This window comes from Schistocerca piceifrons, chromosome 6 (assembly GCF_021461385.2).
Source record: "Schistocerca piceifrons isolate TAMUIC-IGC-003096 chromosome 6, iqSchPice1.1, whole genome shotgun sequence".
In the NCBI taxonomy this organism is placed as follows: Eukaryota; Metazoa; Arthropoda; class Insecta; order Orthoptera; family Acrididae; genus Schistocerca; species Schistocerca piceifrons.
In genome coordinates, this window is record NC_060143.1 from 128,106,445 (window position 1) to 128,132,370 (window position 25,926).

At 43.6% G+C, this 25,926-nt stretch overlaps 1 protein-coding gene and 1 pseudogene across 1 annotated transcript in view; one reads left to right on the forward strand and one right to left on the reverse strand.

Moving 5' to 3' along the window:
- Positions 1 to 25,926, reverse strand: part of LOC124802456 (cholinesterase 1-like) — a 354,377-nt gene that overhangs the window by 50,669 nt on the left and 277,782 nt on the right. The window contains exons 5-6 of the mRNA XM_047263241.1: positions 18,047 to 18,232; positions 7,217 to 7,413 (exon numbers count right to left, since the gene is read on the reverse strand). Coding sequence (XP_047119197.1) covers positions 7,217 to 7,413; positions 18,047 to 18,232 — 383 coding nt within the window. The remainder of the gene's footprint in view (positions 1 to 7,216; positions 7,414 to 18,046; positions 18,233 to 25,926) is intronic.
- On the forward strand, positions 4,008 to 4,126 carry LOC124804022 (annotated as a pseudogene).

Sequence of the window (25,926 nt, forward strand, 5' to 3'; positions counted from 1 at the left end):
CGCTACGCTCTTCTAGAGACCTACGGTACGTCGGCCGAAGTGGCCGTGCGGTTAAAGGCGCTGCAGTATGGAACCGCAAGACCGCTACGGTCGCAGGTTCGAATCCTGCCTCGGGCATGGATGTTTGTGATGTCCTTAGGTCAGTTAGGTTTAACTAGTTCTAAGATCTAGGGGACTAATGACCTCAGCAGTTGAGTCCCATAGTGCTCAGAGCCATTTGAACCATTTTTGAACCTACGGTACACCGCTGCCAGAAGGCGGGCAAGTTACTTCGCGTACTCTTTGTGAATTCGAACTGGTATCCCATCAGGTCCAGCGGCCTTTACTCTTTTGAGCGATTTTAATTGTTTTTCTATCCCTCTGTCATCCATTTCGATATCTACCACCATTTTGTCATCTGTGCGACAATCTAGAGAAGGAACTACAGTGCAGTCTTCCTCAGTGAAACAGCTTTGGAAAAAGACATTTAGTATTTCGGCCTTTAGTCTGTCATCGTCTGTTTCAGTACCATTTTGGTCACAGAGTGTCTGGACATTTTGTTTTGATCCACCTACCGCCTTGACATAAGACAAAAATTTCTTAGGATTTTCTGCCAAGTCAGTACAGAGAACTTTACTTTCTAATTCATTGAACGCCTCTCGCGTAGCCCTCCTCACACTACATTTCGCTTCGCGTAATTTTTGTTTGTCTGCAAGGCTTTGGCTATGTTAATGTTTGCTGTGAAGTTCCCTTTGCTTCCGCAGCAGTTTTCTAACTCGGTTGTTGTACCACGGTGGCTCTTTTTCATCTCTTACGATCTTGCTTGGTACATACTCATCTAATGCGTATTGTACGATGGTTTTGAACTTTGTCCACTGATCCTTAACACTATCTGTACGTGAGACAAAACTTTTGTGTTGCGCCGTCAGGTACTCTGAAATGTGCTTTTTGTCACTTTTGTTAAACAGAAAAATCTTCCAGCCTTTTTTAATATTTCTATTTACGGCTGAAATCATCGATGCAGTAACCGCTTTGTGATCCCTGATTCCCTGTTCTGCGTTAACTGTTTCAAATAGTTCGGGTCTGTTTGTCACCAGAAGGTCTAATATGTTATCACCACGAGTCGGTTCTCTGTTTAACTGCTCAAGGTAGTTTTGAGATAATGCACTTAAAAAAAATTGTCTGGATTCTTTGTCCCTGCTACCCGTTATAAACGTTTGAGTCTCCCAGTCTATATCCGGCAAAGTAAAGTCTCCACCCAGAACTATAACATGGTCGGGAAATGTACTCGAAATATTTTCCAAATTTTCCTTCAGGTGCTCTGCCACAACAGATGCTGAGCCATGGGGCCTATAGAGACACCCAATTACCATGTTTGAGCCTGCTTTAACCGTGACCTTCACCCAAATTATTTCACATTTCGGATCTCCGTCAATTTCCTTCGATACTATTGCACTTTTTATCGCTATAAACACGCCTCCCCTTTCACTGTCCAGCCGGTCTCTGCGGTATACATTCCAATCTGAGTTTAGAATTTCATTGCTGTTTACATCTGCTTTCAGCCAACTTTGTGTCCCTAGTACTATGTGGGCATTGTGACCGTTTATTAATGAGAGCAGTTCTGGGGCCTTTTTATAGACGCTCCTGCAGTTTACTATCACCACATTAATATTGTTATTCCCTGTTGCATTTTGCCTACTACTACCTTGTCGCGTCTCAGGAGGTTTCTGGTCGAGCCTAGGGAGGGAATTCTCTAACCTAAAAAACCCTCATGTGCACTCCACGCGTACTCCGCTACCCTTGTAGCCGCTTCCTGCGTGTAGTGCACGCCTGACCTATTCAGGGGGACCCTACATTTCTCCACCCGATAGCGGAGGTCGAAAAATTTGCACCCCAGATCTCCGCAGAATCGTCTGAGCCTCTGGTTTAAGCCTTCAAATGTTTCAAATGGCTCTGAGCACTATGGGACTTAACATCTGTGGTCATCAGTCCCCTAGAACTTAGAACTACTTAAACCTAACTAACCTAAGGACATCACACACATCCATGCCCGAGGCAGGATTCGAACCTGCGACCGTAGCAGTCGCGCGGTTCCGGACTGAGCGCCTTGAACCGCGAGACCACCACCGCCGGCAGGTTTAAGCCTTCACTCGGCTCCAAACCAGAGGACTACGATCGGTTCTGGGAACGATACTACAAATAGTTAGCTCAGATTCCACCTCGCGAGTGAGGCTTTCAACCTTCACCAACTCCACCAACCGCCTGTATGAACTGAGGATGACCTCTGAACCCAGATGGTAGGAGTCATTGGTGCCGACATGAGCAACAATTTGCAGTCGGGTGCACCCAGTGCTCCCTATCGCCGCCGGCAGGGCCTCCTACACATCTCGGATGAGACCCCCCGGCAAGCAGACAGAGTGAACACTGGCCTTCTTCCCCGACCTTTCCGCTATTTCCCTAAGGGTCTCCATCACCCACCTAACGTTGGAGCTACCAATCACTAATAAACCCCTCCCCCCGTGTGCCTGCTCGGATCTTGCTGAAGGAGCGGCCACATGTCCACTTACGGGCAGAGCGGGCGATGCCACACGGCCAGCCTCCACATTGACCCACCGCCTCGTGCGCCGCGAACGCCGCTGAACCCGACACTCCCCTTGGGGAGAGGGTGGCCCAACCGTGCCCGGTACCCACGAAGATGTCTCGACAGCAGGGAACGTGGGTGAAGCATGTAACACCTGGGGTGTACCATGCGACGCACCAGACTCCCCACTGCCGCTACACTCCGAGACAGCAGCCTGAAGACGGCCATCAACACGTTTAGCTGTTCGTGAACATTGGCGAGCTGCGTCTGTACACAGCAGTCACACATCCTATCCATCCTAAGAAATCAACAATTTACTGTAGAGAGTTAATCAACTTTTAACTAGACTGCTAATTCACTAAAGGCGGCTGATTGCTGACTAAACTGTGGTTACTTGACGCTTCTTGTTGGAAACAATGAACATAAGCACTATCTGTCTCTGGACTGTATTCAAAACAAACACGAAATCTATGGAACACTATTACTAGTACTCGAAAATTAAAGCTTCCTAAAAGCAAAAACACACGGAAGAAGAAGTGAGAAGTAAGAAAAACACAGCTAATACTTAAATTAACGTAGCTCGGTGCACAGCAGATGTGAAGCAGACGGCTGTTACGACGAAAAAAAAATCCACTAAATTACGCAATAACTCACACAAATCTGAAGGCTGTAAATTCAACTGAATACTTAAGGACTACAACTACAAATAACCTAAATTGGAACAATCACATAGATAATGTTGTGGGCACAGCAAACCAAAGACTGCGATTCATTGGCAGAAGATGCAACAGGTCTACTAAAGAGATTGCTTACACCACGCTTATCCGCCCTGTTCTGGAGTACTGACGTGCGGTGTGGGATCCGCATCGGGTGGGACTGACGGATGACATCGAAATTGGTACAAAGAAGGGCAGCTCGTTTTGTATTATCGAGAAATAGGGGAGATAGTGCCACAGACATGATAGGTGAATTGGAGTGGCAATCATTAAAACAAAGACGTCGTTGCAACGGGATCTTCTCATGAAATTTCAATCACCAGTTTTCTCCTCCAATTGCGAAAACATTCTGTTGGCACCCATCTACATAGGGAGAAATGATCATCACGATAAAATAAGAGAAATCAGGACTCGCAAAGAAATATTTAAGTGTTCGTTTTGCCCGCGCACCGTTCGCTAGTGGAACGGTAGAGAGACAGCTTGAAGGTGTTTCATTGTACCCTCTGCCAGAACTTTACTGTGAATAGCAGAGTAATCACGTATATGTAGATGCAGATGTAACAAGACCCTACGAGTTTTGATACCATTTGCAACATCCTACATATGTGAGGTCGTTTTTCAGCGTTGGGAGTCATCATCACGAAATACAGTTCTCGACTGAATATGCAGAAGGAAGTTCTAGACGTAATTTCCAATATGGCGAGATTTGAAGAGCTCTTGATGATGAAGAAGCCAATGGCCTTGCCACAGTAGTAACACCGGTTCCCGTCAGATCACCGAAGTTAAACGCTGTCGGGCTTGGCTAGCACTTGGATGGGTCACCGTCTGGGTCTACCGAGTGCTGTTGGCAAGCAGGGCGCACTCAGCGCTCGTCAGGCCAATTGAGGATCTACCTCGCTGAGAAGTGGCTGTTTGCTGATATCGACGGAACTGATTTGATACTATGGAAGTTCAGATGGGTATGAGCACTATGCGACTTAACTTCGGAGGTCATCAGTCGCCTAGAACTTAGAACTACTTAAACCTAACTAACCTAAGGACATTAACACACATCCATGCCCGAGGCAGGATTCGAACCTGCGACCGTTGCGGTCGCTCGGATCCAGACTGTAGCGTCTAGAACCGCACGGCCACTCCGGCCGGCTACTACGAAAGTGGGCGCTATTATTTGCAGTGGAAGAGCAAACAGTGTGGGCGCCAGAAACCGACGGTACCACCTCGTCTCTATTTATAATGTTATCTGCCAAGAGTCTCAGCTGATTCCATTAAAACTGTCCCAATAACTAGACGCATCATAAAACATTCCACACCCCTCGTTAAGAGAGTGTTCCACCACTACGTATTTCACATATTTGTCAGGCTGCATTAATCATGTATGGCGCTAGTACTCAGTAAATCTGTCGTGAATGATGCGAATGCTTTAGCTAATATACGTTTTCAAACAATGAATAGATTCTCGTAAACGTCGGGCTTCCTCAATCCTAGGTCATCTTTTACTGAACCAAGGAGGGCTCCAATATTGGCTGGCGAACGAAATAAATTTTGGTATTATATCATCCTAAACTCAGTTCTCTCCTGAAGATATTCCCGCAGCATATGGTAAGAAAGCCGCTGATCTACACGCATCTTGTACTGTTTCCGGCGAGGGTCAAATCTCGAAGGCACGAAGGATCTGTTTCTCTATGTAGCCATTTTGCACTAACACGTGCTTGACGTGTTGCATCTCTTGTGTCAAGCCTTCTGCGTCTGAGATGGAGTAAGCCTTCATTTCGAACATCCGCAGGACTCCGATACTTTGGTAAATAGAGACAAGAGTTACGCTTTAAGTAAGATTTGGAACCCTTTTTCATCTGACAAAACAACGATCGAATGTATCGGCAGTGGTTCTCGATAACCATTCATCGTTTTTGCCATCACTTGCGCTAGAGGGCAGCAACGTCGATTTCTGGCTCATACGCTGTTGTGCTGGTCTTCCCCAGCATAAAAGAAATGGCTGCCATTGATGGCATCGATCACTTCTAGCCAACAGCGGTCTCACGTGAAGCTCATGGCCAGATGGATCGTGATAGTGTTAGGTCTAGATGATTGCATGACCTGGCTGCAAACGTGACTAGAATATCATTGTTGCTTTTTCAGCAGATTTCTTTTTAGATACCAACCTAAGCAGAGGGGACAGTAGATCTTTTAGAATGACCACCATGCAAGTCTGGGTGGGGAGTAGCTGCACTCAATATCTACAAAAAGTGTGAGTGTAGGCTTCAGTTTGAAGTGGCACTTCCCCTCCAGGGAAGTGGCATTTCCCCTACAGCGCCTGCCTGCAACCCCCACCACTCTCCGGTGCTCTCCCCATGTGCCCTACCGACTGTCTACCAGCCACCTTACTCGTCGTCCAATGGACCACAGCTGACCCTAACAAGGGAGAACCACTGCAATGTGTAGCACACACATCATAACCCTTTTACATCAGCTTCTGCCATCCGTTAACTGGTAATGGAGTCCCTGAAACATTCAGTGTCATCCTACACCGCTGGTTACAGACAGGTAGCAGCCAGAGTAGGGAATTACCATCCCACACGTAGGCTGTCGTTAAAACAACAAAACAAACGGTTGCGTTTGGTGTCCTGCCTTGACTGGGAAGCATGGTCTGCTGACGAATGGAGTTGCACTGTGTTTAGCTACGAACAACGAATCGTCATTCTGCATTTCCCCAGACGACCATTGCCAGTGAGAATGTCAGGGCCCAGAGACATAGCAATGTTAGTCTTGCTGTCATGACATGGGGTGCCATCAGAAATGTCTTCAGGTCAGAGCTGATAACGATTGAGGGAACTCTGACAGCACAATGGTACATCCTGGACATGGTGCATCCTCTTGTATAATATTACCTCTCATGTGAAAGTATCGTGATGCCATTTTCCAACAGGACAATGCTCGTTCTTATGTGGCACATGTCTCTATGAATTGTCTACGTGATGTTGAGGTATTCCCGTGGCGGGAGGGATCCGTAGACCTGTCCCCAATAGAACACAGGTGGAAAAGGAGGAGATTAGTCTTTAATGTCCCGTCGACAATGAGGTCATTACAGACGGAGCAGAAGTTCAGATTAGGGAAGCATGGGGAAGGAAATCGGCTGTGCCCTTTGAGAAGAACCATCTCGGCATTTGCCTGAAGTGATTTAGGGAAATAACGGAAAACCTAAACCAGGATGGGTAGACGTGGGTTTGAACGTTGTCCTCCCAGTGCGAGTCCAGTGTGCTGACCACAGCGCCACCTCGCTCGGCCAACACGCGGGGAACCTGCTCGGATGTTTACTCTGTCGCAGTGCCAGGACTTCGAGGAACAGCTACAGCAGTTGTGGGTCAGCTTACCTCAAGAGAGGATACAGTGGTTTCTGACACCTTTCCCAAAGGAATCAGTGCAGGCCAGAGGGCGAGCAACGTAGTACTGATCACTGCAATCATACTGCCAAGTTCTGTGTGAATCTGACTTCGATTTTGTGATCACTGAAATAACATCACACACCCTCTCAACGTCTGAAGTTTCATTCCGTTTCGTCCCCTCCTTTTTTCAGCCAGTGTATTTTATGTTATGATACCACCTGCGACTACGGCCTCCTTCACTGTGATACTACTAAAACCGTTTTAAGATGGCGTGCACATACGTGGCATTGCTCTTAAGAACTCCCACTTTCTCATACTATACAGATATGCATACAAGACCAGCAGTTGCCTAGTGCTACGCATGAATCAATCAGCTGGTTGTACGAGACAATTTATCTTCATAATTCGTGAACACTGGTAATAGCCCCACTTTTATGGAGTACTAGCTACTTTAATGCTGTTTTACGTGCAAAACGTTTCCACAAAAATCTAAAAGCTTTCCACGTTATCTTTTTTCCGAAAAGAAGACCATAGAAATGAAAGTTAGAATAAATACTTGCTGCGTGTTCCATGTAAATATCGGAGAGATTTGCGATGGGGACGGAGCGCAGACAGCCGACCATCTCCTCGGGTCTGGTCGAGTTGCAGCCCGCGAGGCGCGCGATGTTCTTCGCCGCCCTGATGGCGTCCTCGGGCTTCTCCATGGCCCACGCCGCGTGCGCAGACCCACTCATCGGCAGCACTTGGTGGAACAGCTCTGCAGGCAGAGGGTCACAGGGGTAATGTACGTACTGGGAATCTCGCTGCAGACTTGCAAAGGTAATCAAGTACGGGGTCCCACAGGGTTCGGTCTTGGGTCCTTTACTGTTCTTGATATACATTAATGACATACCATTCCACATTGATGAAGATGCAAAGTTAGTTCTTTTTGCTGATGATACAAGTATAGTAATAACATCCAAAAACCAAGAACTAAGTGATGTAATTGTAAATGATGTTCTTCACAAAATTATTAAGTGGTTCTCAGCAAACGGACTCTCTTTAAATTTTGATAAAACACAGTATATACAGTTCCGTATAGTAAATGGCACAACTCCAGTAATAAATATAGACTTTGAACAGAAGTCTGTAGCTAAGGTAGAATTTTCAAAATTTTTGGGTGTGTCCATTGATGAGAGGTTAAACTGGAAGCAACACATTGATGGTCTGCTGAAATGTCTGAGTTCAACTACGTATGCTATTAGGGTTATTGCAAATTTTGGTGATAAGAATCTCAGTAAATTAGCTTACTATGCCTACTTTCATTCACTGCTTTCGTATGGCATCATATTCTGGGGTAATTCATCGTTGAGTAGAAAAGTATTCATTGCTCAAAAACGTGTAATCAGAATAATTGCTGGAGCCCACCCACGGTCTTCCTGCAGACATCTATTTAAGGATCTAGGGATCCTCGCAGTAACTTCACAGTATATATATTCACTTATGAAATTTGTTGTTAATAATCCAACCCAGTTCAAAAGTAATAGCAGTGTGCATAGCTATAACACCAGGAGAAAGGATGATCTTCACTATGCAGGGTTAAATCTGACTTTGGCACAGAAAGGGGTAAATTATGCTGCCACAAAAGTCTTTGGTCACCTACCAAACAGCATCAAAAGCCTGACAGATAGCCAACTAACATTTAAAAATAAATTAAAAGAATTTCTAGATGACAACTCCTTCTACTCATTGACTGAATTTTTAGATATAAATTAAGGGGAAAAAAACTTAAACATTAGTGTCATGCAATATTTTGTGTAATGTAATATCTTGTACAGACATCTTTTATTAACCTGACACGTTCCACATCATTACGAAGTGTCGTATTCATGATCTATGGCACAAGTATTAATCTAATCTAATCAGCACACGGAGAATGCAATAACTCACTTATCTTGCTAAATATCTGTACGCTAATGTGAAAAAAGTCGTGGGATACCTGCTAATATTATGTCGGACCTCCCTTTTCCCGACTTAATGCAGCAATTCGATGTGTCTGGACTCAAAAAGTCGTTGGAAACCCCTGCTGAAATATTGAGCCATGCTGCCGCTATAGCCTTCCTTAACTGCGAAAGTGTTTCCGGTGCTGGAATTTGTGCACGAACTGACATCAAGATTATGTCTCATTAGTGTTATATGAGATTTACATTTGGTTACTTGGGTAGCCGAATCATTCGCTCCAATTGTTCAGAATGTTCTTCAAACCAATCGCGAACAATTGTGGCCCAGTGACTGTCACCAATGAAATAAATGGCAGTAAATGGTATGCAAGTGGCCGAACATAACAATTTCCAGTCAATGATCGGTTAACTTAGACCAGAGGACGGAGTCCATTACATGTAAACACAGCCTACACCGTCATAGAGTCACCACCAGCTTGCACAATGCCTTATTGACAACTTGGATCCATGGCTTCGTGGTGTTTGCCTCGCACTCGAACTCTGCTCTCAACTCTTACCAGCTGAAAAAATGGCTCTGAGCACTATGGAACTTAACATCTATGGTCATCAGTCCCCTAGAACATAGAACAACTTAAACCTAACTAGCCTAAGGACATCACACGACACCTTACCAACTGAAATCTACATCTACATCTACATGGTTACTCTGCAATTCACACTTAAGTGCCTGGCAGAGGGTTCATCGAACCGTTTTCATACTACTTCTCTACCATTCCACTCTCGAATGGCGCGTGGGAAAAAGGAACACCTAAATCTTTTCGTTCGAGCTCTGATTTCTCTTATTTTATTGTGATGATCACTTTCTCCCTACGTAGGTGGGTGTCAACAAAATATTTTCGCATTCGGAAGAGAAATTTGGCGATTGAAATTTGAAATTTCGTAAATAGGTCTCGCCGCAAAGAAAACCGCCTGCCTTTGTTTCAGTGATTGCCCCCCCCCGCCACTCGCGTATCACGTTAGTGGCACTCTTAACCCTATTGCGCGATAACACGAAACGAGCTGCCCTTCTTTGCACTTTTTCGACGTCCTCCGTCAATCCTACCAGGTAAGGATCTCACACCGCATGGCAGTATTCCAGCAGAGACCGGACAAGTGTAATGTAGGCTGTCTCTTTAGTGGGTTTGTCGCATCTTCTAAGTGTTCTGCCAACAAAGCGCAGTCTTTGTTTCGCCTTCCCCACAATATTATGTATGTGGTCTTTCCAATTTAAGTTGCTCGTAATAGCAGTTCCTAGTTATTTAGTGGAATTGACAGCCTTTGGATTTGTGCGATTTATCGTATACCCAAAATTTATCGGATTTCTTTTAGTACCCATGTGGATGACCTAGCACTTCTCTTTGTTTAGTGCCAATTGCCACTTTTTGCACCATACAGAAATTCTCTCTAGATCATTTTGTAATTGGAATTGATCGTCTGAAGATTTTACTAGACGTTAAATTACAGCGTCATCTGCAAACAATCTACGGGGCTGCTCAGATTATCACCTAGATCATTTATGTAAATCAGGAAAAGCAGAGGGCCTATGACACTACCTTGCGGAACGCCAGATATCACTTCTGTTCTACTCGATGATTTACCGTCTATCACTACGAACTGTGACCTCTCTGAGAGGAAATCACGAATCCAGTCACACAACTGAGACGATACTCCATATGCACGCAATTTGATAAAATAGTCGCTTGTGAGGAACGGTATCAAAAGCCTTCTGGAAATCTAGGAATATGGAATCGATCTGAGATCCCTTGTCGACAGCACTCATTACTTCATGGGAATAAAGCGCTAGCTGTGTTGCACAAGAACGAAATTTTCTGAATCCGTGTTGGTTATGTATCAATAAGTCATTATCTTCAAGGTGATTCATAATGTTCCAGTGCAGTATATGCTCCAAAATCCTGCTGGAAATTGAGGTCAGTGATATGGGCCTGTAATTCAATGGGTTACTCCTATTTCCTTTCTTGAATACTGGTGTGACCTGTGCTACTTTCCAGTCTTTAGGAACAGACCTTTCGTCAAGTGAGCGGTTGTATGCTAAGAAAGGCGCTATTGTGTCTGCATACCTTGAAAGGAACCTGATTGGTATACCATCTGGACCGGAACACTTGCCTTTCTTAAGTGATCTGAGTTGTTTCGCTGCTCCTAAGATATCTACTTTTATGTCACTCATGCTAACAGATGTTATGGTTTCGAATGCTGGAGTATTTACTTCGTCTTCTTTCGTGAAGGAGTTACGGAAAACTGTATTTAGTGGCTCCGCTTTAGTGGCACCGTCATCGGTAACATTTCCATCGCTATCGCGCAGTGACGGTATTGACTGTTTTTTTGCCACTGGTATACTTTACATACGACCAGAATCTCTTTGGGTTTTCTACCATATTTTGAGACAATGTTTCATTTCGGAAACTATTAAAAGCATCTCGCATTGACGTCAGCACTAAATTTCGAGCTTCCGTGAAACTTAGCCAGTCTTTGGGATTTTGCATTCTCCTGAATTTGGCATGAATTTTTCGTTGCTTCTGCAACAGTGTTGTGACGTGTTTTGTGTACCGTATTGGATCAGTCCCGTCTCTTATTAAGTTACGCGGTGTGAATCTATCTGTTGCTGTCGATACTGTAACTTTGAATTCGAGTCATATCTGGACTACACTTACATAATTAGCTTGGAAGGAATGGAGACTCTCTCTTAGGAAGGTATCAAGCGAATTTTTATCTGCTGTTTTAAACAGATACATTTTGCGGGACTCATCCGACTGGGCCACGATTTTTCAGTTGTCTAGGATCCAACCGATTAAGTCACGACACCAAGACAGACGCGGCAGCCATTTCGTGCTGCACTCGCATCGATCGTCTGCTACCACAGCCCTTTAATGCAAAATTTCGTTGCGCCGTAGTAACGGATACGTTCGTCGTACGTCGCACACTGATTTCAATGGGTTCCCGGGTTCGATTCCCGGCAGGGTCAGGGATTTTCTCTGCCTCGTGATGACTAGGTGTTGTGTGATGTCCTTAGGTTAGTTAAGTTTAAGTAGTTCTAAGTTATAGGGGACTGATGACCATAGATGTTAAGTCCCATAGTGCTCAGAGCCATTTGAACCATTTTTTTAAACTGATTTCAACGGTTATTGTACACAGTGTTGCTTGTCTGTTAGCACTGAGAACACTATGCAAACGCCACTGCATAAATGAAGTCAGTCTGCCACAGCGTTGTCTGTGATAAAAGGTATTGCCTGAAATTTGGTATTCTCGGCACACTCTTGACATTGTGGATCTCATAATATTGAATTCCCTACGATTTTCGAAATGGAATGACTCATGCAACTTAACTCCCATTCCGGGTTCAAAGTGTATTAATTGCCATCGTGCAGCCGTAATCATGTCGGAAACCTTTTCACACGAATCACCTGAGTACAAATTGCAGCTCCGCCGATGCACTAGTCTTTTATACCACGTTACGCGATGCTATCGCCATTTGTATATGTGAATACCGCCAACCCACGACTTTTGTCAGCTCAGTGTAAACTGAAGTTTCAAAACGTTACAATATATTAAATAAATTACAGTGATTTTGGAATACCAAAATGTCTTCCTTCAAACAATAATAATCATCACGATAAACCACAAGTTATTAACACCTTATTAAAAACAGACAAAACGGTACTTGCAAAAATCTACTAATTAACGGCAATGAGTCATTGATTGAAATTCAGTGTATTTCCATTAAATGAAGTATTTGTTATAAAAGTAATTTTATATCATAAAAATGTTCGTAAAGTATTCCGAATAGATATTGTCCAGTAATCACCAGAAACGCTAATGCTATCTGAAATGATTAAAAGACCTGAATTTTGCCTGCGGACTTACATATACGGGTGGTAAGAACAGTGAAATAATTGCGGAAGTTAAAGCTTGACAGTTGTGTCGTGAGATCGTAACTAGAAATTGAGTATAATATTTTTTAAATACAGTCTAGAGACATGGCTTATTTCCGAATGGAGGGAGAACATTGATAAGGTTAAACGGTATGATTGAGTACGTATTAACAATTACGGTTGCTGGAACAGAGATCTTAGTAGGCGCACCATTTCCAAGACGTGTTTTAATTAGAAAAAACGTTACTACTAGACACGACGTGAAAACCTTTCGTTTCTACTATCTATATAATCTGATACCTTTTTGCGACTGTATAATAAGTAAATTGAAAGGTAGTCTTGCACGTCGATTTATGCGTTTATCGACGGACCTGCTACACTTTTGAGCCCAACCTTCCTAATTTGTGCAATATACATAGAATAAAAACAAACTACCAGACGAAACTGAAGAAAAATTCGTAGAGTGGAGCGTCGTATGAAAGTGTGACATGAGCGTTTGAAAATCACACTGTGGTGCTACTTGTGAATCATATAAATTAAATGAAGACTTGCAATGTAAAGTGAGGCAATATTAGAAATACTGGCCGGAGAAAAAAGTATGCAGAGAATCTGTATCGGAGGAAGAGAGAAGTTGATGATTTACATGCTAAGGCGGCCATGAAAAGTGAACTTCCAGTCATCACATCAACGAAGGACGTAGAAAACCGCTCAACAGGGGAAAGGTGTGTGATAGGATACCCGTACGTATCTATATAGATTATGGGAAAGTCTTTGCTCTAAATCTAGCAGAATTTTATCGCAGGTCGCTGGTGCGACGATGCACCCTAGTCCACAGCTCGTGGTTGTGCGGTAGCGTTCTCGCTTCCCACGCCCGGGTTCCCGGGTTCGATTCCCGGCGGGGTCAGGGATTTTCTCTCCCTCGTGATGACTGGGTGTTGTGTGTTGTCCTTAGGTTAGTTATGTTTAAGTAGTTCTAAGTTCTAGGGGACTGATGACCATAGATGTTAAGTCCCATAGTGCTCAGAGCCATTTGAACCATTTTTGATGCACCCTAAACAACTGGAAAATGCGTAGGTCATTCCCATTTTCACGAAGGTATCTTGAACACTTGTGCATAAAAAAGGCCTGCACATTAATTACAGCTGACTGAGGTGCCGCTAGTAGTTTATTATATACTTTTCCGAAAGGAATGATTGAATTATAGTAAACTAATCATGACAAAAAAGATTCGAATAAAACCTCAACTTTCACGAAATTTGACGGCATTCGTACTTGCGGATTACTGTGCAATGCTATTCCGAGAGGCAGTCGTAAAATTCAGAGCACTACTTGGCTTTCATTCGAATACTTCCTCCGACCAACTGTTGGCTCTCGACACGTCTGTAGATTTCACTTTAACGACTGACTGCCGCGCTGAAGCTCCTTCAAAAACCGCTAACCGTAAAACTCATTGTCGAGCCCATAGGTGATTAACGCATAGAGGTTTTATTTGTTCTTATGAAGCTCAAGAGGAGGTACCGGTGACTCACAAGGTGAACAGGTAGGTGAACAGTTAGGCGCCTTTTCCTAGATGACCTTAAGGCATTTGACTCTGCACCACATTGTCGAATACTGAACAATATAAGTTCACACGGAGTATCCCAAGCTAGTATGTTGTTGCATCGAGGAATAGTTGAGTTAATAGTGCACAAAACGTTATGATGGACGACAAATGCGCAATAATAATAACTCAGAACAATAATAATTAATATTATCGATCGAGAATAGACGAAAATAGTACCTTTCAACTACAAAGTAATCATTATTGTGGATATCCGCAAATATATCTGTAGATAGCTGCATCGACGCAGGTTTTCATCGACCAAGTATGAAGGGCGTTCAGTTAGTATTGCAACACTTTCTCTGCTCGACCAATTTCGCAGTGGGACACTGTGGAATATTCCCGCTTCAAGTCCTATAGTTTCATGAAGTTCCCATACGTGGCGGCGCCATATGTAGCCTTCACAATTACATTTGTAAGAGAGGTGCTTTCAAAGCAGAGAGCGCCGGCCGGGGTGGCCGAGCGGTTCTAGGCGCTACAGTCTGGAACCGCGCGACCGCAACGGTCGCAGGTTAGAATCCTGCCTCGGACATGGATGTGTATGATGTCCTTAGGTTAGTTAGGTTTAAGTAGTTCTCAGTTCTAGGGGACTGATGACCTCAGCAGTTAAGTCCCATAGTGCTCAGAGCCATTTGAACCATTTGAAAGCAGAGAGCTGTCATTGAACTTCTTTTGGCGGAAAACGCACATATTTTTAGGCGCTTGCATAATGTACGCGGGGACGTGGCAGTGAAAAAAGCACGGTTAGTCGTTGGCTGAGGTGCCCTTCATCATCATAACAGGGCCAGGCAAACCTGTCCGATCTGTCGCGTGCCGGACGGCCGCCCAGATCTGTGACTCCTGAAATGTTGGAACGTGCGGACACTCTCATTCGATGCGATCGACGGATGACAATCAAACATCTCGCTGCTCAATCAGACGTCTCTATTCGTACTGCTGACACACTCGTCAACTACTCAAATGTGATGATGTTTGGTTTGTGGGGCGCTCAACTGCGCGGTCATCAGCGACCGTACAATGTCCCAATTTTTACGCAATTCAGTTTTTTCACAATCCAATCTAGCCACTGTCAGGAATGATGATATGACGAGGACAACACAAACACCCAGTCCCCGGGCAGAGGAAATCCCCAACCCGGCCGAGAATCGAACCAGGCAGCCTGTGATCCAGGGACAGCAACGCTAGCCACTAGACCACGAGCTGCGAACCTACTCAAAGGTGTGTGCCCTTTGGGTTCCTCGCTGTCTAACAGAAGACCCTAAAGAGCAGCGAACGGCCATCTGTGTGGACTGCTTGCACGTTACGAGGCTCATCGTGATAATGTTTTCGTTGGACATCGTAAAAGGTGGTGAAACATGGGTTCAGCACATCGACCTGGAAAGAAAACGGCAATACGCTGAATGGCGCCACTCCACCTCTTCTCCGAAGAACAGTCGCGTCCTCAGCCGATACAATCACCGCGACCGTCTTCTGGGACTCTGAAGGAGTTATTCTGTTTGATGTCCTCCCTCATGGTGCAACGATCAACTCTGATGTGTATTGTGCTATGGTAAAGGCCATTTAATTTTTAGTTCTGGGCCCCGGTTTCTCTACGGCGGAGTTTATAGACCTTTCTCCAGGTCCCTGTTTTTAGCTGCCTTGTATTCCATCGTCCGCCCCCGGTAGCCGAGTGGAAGCCGGCACGGTAGCTCAGCGTGTACGGTCAGAGAGTTTGCTGCCCTCTGTAATAAAAAGAAAAAAAAACTTAGTTAATGGATCAAGGACGAACTGAAACGGGTGTCTTGCGACGTCCGCCTTGAGCAGATACAACGAACGAAAACGAAGAAAATGAGATTTAAAAAAAACCGTGGTCAACGCGACGGAATGTCAATCCTAAGGGCCCAGGTTCGATTCCCGGCTGGGTCGGAGATTTTTCTCCGCTCAGCTACTGGGTGTTGTGTTGTCCTAATCACCATCATTTCATCCCCATCGACGCGCAAGTCGCCGAAGTGGCGTCAAATCGAAAGACTTGCACCCGGCCAACGGTCTACCCGACGGGAGGTCCTTGTCACACGACGTTTACATTTTATCCTCCGTCGACTGGAATTGACGTGTAGTCGTTTTTAATTCCTCTTCGTGTCTTCGTGTTCCACAGTTTTGACAGCGTATGACCCTAGTTGTTTTTGCGCCCTAAACCAAAAGAAACAAACAAACCCTCAGGAAACAGAAGCAAAAACGCAAACGAAATTCTCCTTTTCCATTACAACTCAAGGCCTCACGCAATTTTGAGCACCCAAGAGGAGATCACTGAACTTCAATGGACTGTTCTTGCTCGTCCACCCTACAGTCCTTCCAACTTCCATCTGTTTGGCCCGATGAAGGACGCACACTGCAGGAAGCAGTACGTGGATGATGGGGAGGGTGTTGATGTGGCCAGACTTTGGTTCCGACGTCGACCAGTAGAGTGATACCATGCGGTCGTACAGGACCTCCCATTAAGGTGGCGTTAGGCCGTCTACATCTACATTTATACTCCGAAAGCCACAGAACGGTGTGTGGCGGAGGGCACTTTACGTGCCACTGTCATTACCTCTCTTTCCTGTTCCAGTCGCGTATGGTTCGTGGGAAGAACGACTGCCGGAAAGCTTCCGTGCGTGCTCGAATCTCTCTAATTTTACATTTGTGATCTCCTCGGGAGGTATAAGTAGCGGGAAGCAATGTGTTCTATACCTCATCCAGAAACGCACCCTCTCGAAACCTGGACAGCAAGCTACACCGCGATGCAGAGCGCCTCTCTTGCAGAGTCTGCCACTTGAGTTTGCTAAACATCTCCGTAACGCTATCACACTTACCAAATAACCCTGTGACGAAACGCACCGCTCTTCTTTGAATCTTCTCTATCTCCTCTGTCAACCCGACCTGGGACGGATCCCACTCTGATGAGCAATACTCAAGAATAGGTCGAACGAGTGTTTTGTAAGCTACCTCCTTTTTTAATGGACTACATTTTCTAAGGACTCTCCCAATGAATCTCAACCTGGCACCCGCCTTACCAACAATTAATTTTATGTGATCTTTCCACTTCAAATCGTTCCGTACGCATACTCCCAGATATTTTACAGAAGTAACTGCTCCCAGTATTTGTTCCGTTGTCATATAATCATACAATAAAGGATCCTTCTTTCTATGTATTCACAATACATTACATTTGTCTATGTTAAGGGCCAGTTGCCACTCCCTGCACCAAGTGCCTATCCGCTGCAGATCTTCCTGTATTTCGCTGCAATTTTCTAATGCTGCAACTTCTCTGTATACTACAGCATCATCAGCGAAAAGCCACATGGAACTTCCGACACTACCTGCTAGGTCATTTAAATATACTGTGAAAAGCAATGGTCCCATAACACTCCCCTGGGGCACGCTGTGTTCTGTTTGCTAAAAACTCTTCGCTCCAGCCACACAGCTGGTCTGATATTCCGTAGGCTCTTACTTTGTTTATCAGGCGACAGTGCGGAACTGTATCAAACGCCTTCCGGAAGTCAAGGAAAATGGCATCTACTTGGGAGCCTGTATCTAATATTTTCTGGGTCTCATGAACAAATAAATCGAGTTGGGCCTCACACAATCGCTGTTTCCGGAATCCATGTTGGTTCCTACAGAGTAGGTTTTGGGTTTCCAGAAATGACATGATACGCGAGCAAAAAACATGTTTTAAGACACTCGCAGGTTTTGTTGTAAAATAGGATTTTGTAGCCAAATGAGTGGGGAATAATATGGTGTACTGGAATCCAGAATAAAACCAACCTGCTTTCAGAAAAACAAATATGTTGCACTACTTATTGAACGCCCCTTGTAGTTACTAGTGAGTATGTCCGCCGATACATCTGCTTCGAAACAGGAAGACTGTTGTTGTGCGGGACGGAACAGGTGGAGAGGGAGACTCACGCGAGGCGACGGGGCTGTAGGCGAGCAGTTCAACGGCGGCCGCCCCCGCGCTGCCCCCGGAGATGGTGACCCGGCCGGGGTCGCCGCCGAAGCTGGCGATGTTCTGCTGCACCCAGCTGAGCGCCGTCGTCATGTCCAGCAGGCCCATGTTGCCCGGCGCGTCGTCCGTGCCCACGTACAGGAAGCCTGCGCCAACCACACTCACTCACTTACTTGCTGACGGCATTCCACACTTAATTTGTGTCAATGCTTGAAAGTTGCTTTCCTAAAAAATCATCCAAACGATCCATCAGGCAAACAAATAAGTTGTGGATAAATAAGGGAATTAAAATATCATGTAAGAGACAGGAAAATTTTCTGTAAAGCTCTGAATAAGTCAGGATCCGACATTACTTGCATACTACGACATATAGCCGGCCGAAGTGGCCGAGCGGTTCTAGGCGCTACAGTCTGGAACCGCGCGACCGCTACGGCCGCAGGTTCGAATCCTGCCTCGGGCATGGAGGTGTGTGATGTCCTTTGGTTAGTTAGGTTTAAATAGTTTTAAGTTCTAAGGGACTGATGACCTCAGCTGTTAAGTCCCATAGTGCTTACAGCCATCTGGACCATTTTTGAACTAGAAAGAATATTGCAGAATTTTGAGGAAAGTCATTAAAATGTCCAGAAGTATGCCTGTCCTGATATAAATAAATATTGCAACTAATAGGATTAAAACTATTAGGTTGTCTCATAAGTTCGTTAGTTTTGTCTCGCGTTCCACCTACGTTGTTGTTGTGGTCCTCAGTCCAGAGACTGGTTTGATGCAGTTCTCCATGCTGTGCTATCTTGTGCAAGCTTCTTCATCTCCGAATAACTACTGCAAGCCACATCCTTCTGAATCTGCTCAGCGTATTCATTTCTTGGTCTTCCTCTATGATTTTTACCCTAAACGCTTCCCTCCAGAACTAAATTGGTGATCACTTGACGCCTCAGAACGTGTCCAACCAACCGATCCCTTCTTCTAGTCAAGTTGTGCCACAAATTCCTCTTCTGCCCAATTCTATTCAGTAGCTCCTCATTAGTTACGTGATCTGCCCGTCTAATCTTCAGCATTCTTCTGTAGCATGTGAGTTAATTTAGCATTTCGCTCTCATTTAAGTATATGGCCCATAGAGTCAGCCTTCAGGAATTGTGAAACGAACCCTGTCGTCCAGGACAGCGTGCCACAAAGAGCGCAGACTTACCACGAGATGGGGAAACTCACAGGCGTCTATTGTCTATTGAGGCCTAAGCACTGCAGTGTGCGAGTGAGACAGACGAGAACCTACGTCGTAGGGAAACCCAGTAGAAAGATTCTGTGGCCGAGGTGACGTAGAAGTGTTAAATATGGCGGACCTAAGATCTGCTATAAAGGGAAACATTTATGGAAACTATTTAATTCTGTAGTAATGCAGGGAATCAAGCCACAGTAATTTTAATCTCCCATCCTCCATAAATTTTCATGGTAATCCCAATAAAACTTGAATAATGATCATATCTATAGTAGTTTAGGATTTGCTATTAAATTCTAATTAACAAGTTTTGCAACAAAGACCTGAATGCTAAAGTCTGAACGCTTTGGTCGATCTTAACGATCGATATTTCATATAGAAGAGCATCATTAAAATGACAAATGTTGTAAATATTAACGCCGAGCCTTTATTTGTTTAAAAGATATAGTAAATTTAAATTATCAGTATTTTCACTTAAGCGCCAGATCATCATTTCCTCCACACAAAACACATTGAACGATGACAGCATGACACCTTGTTGAATGATGTCCTTTATTTATTTATCAGAAAGCACATTGGTGCAAGGCTACTGGCCATAGCATTCAAAGCTAAGAAGGAAATTGTATTGGTTTTATGTATAAGAATTTAACGTTTATAATATAATGGATATTATTGTTACTTTATTTAGAACGTAAAAGTGGTCAAGCTTTGATTATTTAAATATGTTAAAATGTAAAATAATGCAGAATAAGCTGTAGCCAATCAGATGAACGGCTTCAGGGAAGGGAACTGCACTAGTCAGTTGAGCGACGATGTTTGGTGTTCGGGAAACGCGGTCGGAGACGGCCAGAGGACAGTGCTGATCTAGATACCGAAGAGTACAATTCGGCTGGAGACGCCAAAGGGTACAGTACGGATTGAGACGCGAAAGCGGACAGTCAGTCTTTAGGCCGCCAGTAAGTGAAACTACTTAGAAAATTTCGGGTTGTGTGGTATCGCGGGACTTAGTCTCTGAGCGGTGAGCAGCCGCGCGCCAGGTGTGAACTTTTCGTGTAAATATTGAGGTGGAGTATCGGACTTGTGTTTCGCGATGATCGAACTGTGTCAAATGGATATGCGCTTGAGTGTAACAGTAACTCTAAATACGACCACTTTCGCTATTAGTTTGTTTTCTGAATAAACTTTACTCTAACCAAATCGCAACTGTGTGGTCTACATCATTTATGGGTCGTTAATTTAGTTCCCGATATTATTATTACTGTTACTATATGTTATATTAACTTCGTATTTCGCAAACTTGCCGTCAGCCAGACAATTTAACCAAAGGGTCACAACTGTCTAATTTGGGGCGTGTAATGCGACACGTGCGGTTCACCCCCTAGACGAGTTTAGCAAAGACATTTAGACGAAGAGGAACCGCTCGAACATCTTTGGGATGTTAGCTCGCAAGCACCACATTTCGCGACCTTCTGCTTTCTTCTTGTCTAGACTAGTTATCGTCCATGTTTCACTTCCATATATGGCTGTACTCCATACAAATACTTTCAGAAAAGACTTCCTAACACTTAAATCTATACTCGATGTTAACAAATTTCTCCCCTTCAAAAACGCTTTCCTTGCCACAGTCAATCTATATTTTATATCCTCTCTACTTCCATCATCATCAGTTATTTTGCTCCCCAAATAGCAAAACTCATTTACTACTTTAAGTGTCTCATTTCCTACTCTAATACCCTCAGCGTCACCTGATTTAATTCGACTACATTCCATTATCCTCGTCTTGCTTTTGTTCATGTTCATCTCCTATCCTCCTTTCAAGACACTGTCCATTCCGTTCAGCTACTCTTCCAGGTCCTTTTATGTCTCTGACAGAATTATAGTGTCGTCGCAAACTTCGAAATTTTTATTTCTTCTCCATGGAGTTTAGTTACTACTCCAAATATTTCTTTTGTTCCCTTTACTGCTTGCTCAATATAAAGATTGAATAACATCGGGGATGTCCCACCAATAGCGCCTGCATACCCTTCACCCGCCGTGCCTGCCGGGGTAACACAGCTGCCTAACCGCACCTACGACGCAGAGGTCAACAACCTGATGCGCCATTGGATACGTCAGTGTTTGTTTGTGCCTGGCGTTGCATGGAACAGCGTGGACGTTTGTTTACAAGCTGTGGAATGCAAGAAGCAACATTTCCCTCATCTCATGCCGTTTTACTATAGTAAGGGGAAAACCGCCTGCAATGCCGACAGAAGATTTGTTCTCTATCCGTGGTCGATACAGTAATGGCTCGAGCATGTCAAAAATGGTTTAGTCGATTCCGAGCTGATAATTTCGCCCTAACAGACAAACCTCGACCTGGACGACCAACGGTTACACACGTGGAACGCCATAATGACACGATAGTCAACAATTCACGAATGATGACGCTGGTGTTGGCATTGGATCTCAGTGTCGCTTGTGTTAACTGTAGCCAGGAACTTGAAGAAGCTGGGTTATGTAAATATTTGCGCTGTATGGGTTCCTCATGAACTGAGTGAAGCGACTTAGCTCGTGACCATCTGTGACTCATTATTGAGACTCAACCAAAATGCTCCTTTTATAGACCGGCTGGTAACTGGAGATGAGAAGTGTATCGTGTACAATAACGCCCGGAATGAGTAAATTGTGCCACAAGACAGGGCAGGCACCACTGTCCGTTCCTAAACCAGGGATGCCTCCGAAAAAGATTCTGTTATGCATCTGGTGGGGCTGCAATGTCGTTCTGTATTACGAACTTCTTCCAAAGACTATCACTTCCGAGGAATACTGTTCGCAATTAGATCGACTTAAGGCAGCCGTTGTTGAGAAACGACTGTATTTGGGACAGAATGTCGTCTTCCCTACGACAACCCCAGACCACATACCTCTATGGTGATCCATCAAAAGCTTTGTTTTTTTGAGTGGGATATGTTACCCAATCGCCGTATTCGCCGGACATTGCCCCTTCCAATTTTCATCTATTCACTTTCCTGTAGAATTTCCTGCCCTCCTTGTGGAAGACTGCAGACTGAACAATGAAAACTTCATCGACCTGAAAACTTCCAAATTTTGGAAGAATGCCATTTATAAGCTTCCACAGAAATGGCAATATATTGTCGACCATAATGGTAAGTATTGTAGGAAATAAATAATTTATTTACAAAACCGATCTGTCTTATTTAGTTTATTGTGCAAGGCCTTGTGTGTGAAGTGTGTAAGCAGACAGTATGGCAACGACTCTGTCGTAGAAGTGCTGTGGGGAGGTGTGTTTCCAGGCGTTCTGTGTGACTGCACTGCAACGAAAAGCAAACGAACTTATGAGGCAACCCAATACATGTGACATTGCCAAACCGTAGACAGAACAGCCAGTCAACATAGAAGATCCCATAACAATTATTAACTGGTAATGATGAAACTGATAATTCACAAGTTGCAGATACTTTTAAAAAAACACTTTCGAAATGTAGCAGCAAATATAAGCTTAAATGGTTCAGTCGAAGAAACAAGAGAATATATTAAAACTTGAAGCCATTAGCAGAAGCACAAACATTCTTCACTGAAATTAATGCAATTATAAAAATTCTAAAAAAACAAAAGCTCTTCTGGGATTGACGATATTTGAAACAGAATTCTGAAATACTTGTTTTGTAAATAAAACTGCGTTTTCCTGCTGCTAGTTACTTTATTTATCCCAAACGCGTTTCGCCTTCTCCTGTTCTAAGGCATCATCACGGGATCTATAATGATACGGTTTTGTTAGTTTTAGATTAGTAAACAGTTCACTTCGTGATTTTTTTGTAAAAAAGTAATAACTTACGATTTGCTGATCTGCGTTTCCTCACATCTGGTCTAGAGGTCGCACTACCACTTTTATCACTGCCATATAATCACATCTCTGTGTTCTCGCCTTCCTCACACTCTTCACCATGTTTCTCACTCTTTTTTGTGGTGGACTATTATTCTTTGTCACTCGATACAACTATTTCCAACTATTTCGTCGTACACTGTTTTTCACAACGTAAATATTGCGACTCCATTACGTGTTTCATCTTCTTTGGTATGTTTACCTACTTGTTACCAGCCTAACGAAATATATTTTCGAGACTATCTTCTATTTATGATGTTTATACCGTGTATGTGTGTGTGTATGAGTGAGAGAGAGAGGGGGATAGAACCGACGAGTTTCTTTTTTTTGGGTTGGGGGGGGGGGGCGGGGTATACTAGCTGTTAGCGAGTGGTTGAAAACTTCTTTGGTGACAACTGATTTGACTTATCGTTTAAATATTATGTGGAGGGGTTATTGGATGAGTGAGTGTAAGGATGTTGGGTCCTATTATTATCATATTGGACAGTATTATTCTGAAAAGTTATTCCAACTTCATAACTAATGTCCTTACTGACATATGCAGTGCACATTTGGCACAGGGAATTTTTCCATATCGGTTAAAATATGGAGTTATTAAATCACTTCATAAGAAAGATGACAAACCAGTCATAATCAATTATCGTCCAGTTTCCTCACTGACATCTTTTTTTCAAAATATTCGAGAAAGTAATGTACTCAAGAATAGTAGCACAATTAAGTGGAAACATTTTACTTAGGCCAACGCAGTTTGGACTCCAGAAAGATTGCTCAACAGAGAATGCTATACATTGGCTCATCAAATTTGCAAGCCTTAAATAATAATATATCGCCTGTTGGTATTTTTTGTGGTCTCTTCAAGGTCTTCGATTGTGTAGATCATGACACACTCTTAGAAAAACTCAAGTCTTATGGAACTGGTGGCTTTACAGATAGCGTGTTTGAATCATACTTTCTAAACAGAATGTAAAGAGGTTGTACTGAATAATTCATACAACGTGGAAAGACAGAAAATTTTAGTGACTGGGGTAACATCACAAAGATAGTTTCACAGGGTTCAATTTTGGGTCCAGCCCTATTTCTTATATATGTGAACGACCTTCAATTTAACATTTAACAAGCAGAATTGGTACTTTTTGCAGATGATACTAGTGCTATAATTAATCCCATTACAGAGAGAGCAACAGAACACTTTGTATATGATATTTTCCAAAGAGTTGCAGTGTTTCTCTGAAAATAGACACTCCCTAAATTTTGAAAAAAAAAACACGCTACATTCAATTCTGTACAGCAAATAGTCATACCAACAATTGATGAAACACATGAGCAGGAGTCAATATATGCAATATATTGCTCCAAATTTTTGCGTGGACATAGTGATGAAAACTTGTTCTGGAAGAAGCATATCACTGAGCTTCTCAAACAATTAAGTTAGCTACTTTTGCTCTTCGTATAATAGCTAATCTTGGAAACAAACATACCAGGGACCGATGACCGTAGCAGTCTGGTCCCTTTAATCCCCACAAACCACCCAACAAACTTACCAACTTCCTGACATATTTTGCTTATTCCCACTCAATAACGTCATACTGAATAATCAATTGGAAAGAAAGTACTGATTGCACAAAAGCGAGCAGTAAGAATAATATGTGGTGTTCACCTATGGATGTCATGAAGGTACCTCTTCAAGGAGCTGCGCATTTTAACTGCACCGTCACAATACATATTTTCGCTAATGAAGTTCATCATAATTCGAGAACAGGAAAGTACATAACTGCAACATTAGAGGGAAAAATGACCATTATTACCCAGTGTTAAAGCTGTCAGTGGCTCAGAGGGGAATTCAATATGCAGCAGCAAAAAATTGTAATTATTTGTCCAATAACATAAAATGTCTAACAGGTAGTCTTAAATCTAATTAAAAATCTCTTCTCCTGGCCAACTCCTTCTATTCCATTACCGAATTTTTAGTTAAGAAAAAAACATGTTTTAAGTGTAGTTGCATGAGTAGGAACAAAATGATAATGTGTTTATTAGTATTAACACTAATTACGTTCACATATCCTGTACACTGACTCATTTCACATCTTTTCGATAAAAGAATTGTTCAAATGATGTATGGAACATGTAATTAACCAACTAACTGCTCTATTATCAACGAATTGAAATACACAGGCGGTGGCAATAATATGGAAACGCCAAAAACACAACACATTACCATATCTAATACGGCGTACAAAAACCGTTGTCATTGAAAACAGCTTCCATTAGTCTGGAAATGGATAAATATAGGTCCAGTATGGTTTTCAAGGGAATCATATACGATTATTCCTGCAAAATAGGGTGACACGTTCAGGTAACAAGCCGGCCAGAGTGGCCGAGCGGTTCTGGGCACTACAGTCTGGAACCGCGCGGCTGCTACGGTCGCAGGTTCGAATCCTGGCTCGGGCACGGATGTGTGTGATGTCTTTAGGTTAGTTAGGTTTAAGTAGTTCTAAGTTCTAGGGGACTGATGACCTCAGATGTTAAGTCCCATAGTGCTCAGAGCTATTTGAACAATTTTTTTTTCAGGTAACTATGATGAAGATGGGTAGCGGTAGCGGTCTCTTTTCTCCCAAGTAGGCCACAAAGGCTCAATGGTACTGTAATATGGTGACTATGATGGCCAGGGGACGTACGACAATTCATCCTCGAGGTCACAAAACCAGCACTGGGCGATGCGAGCTATGTGAACAGGGGCGTGGTCGACT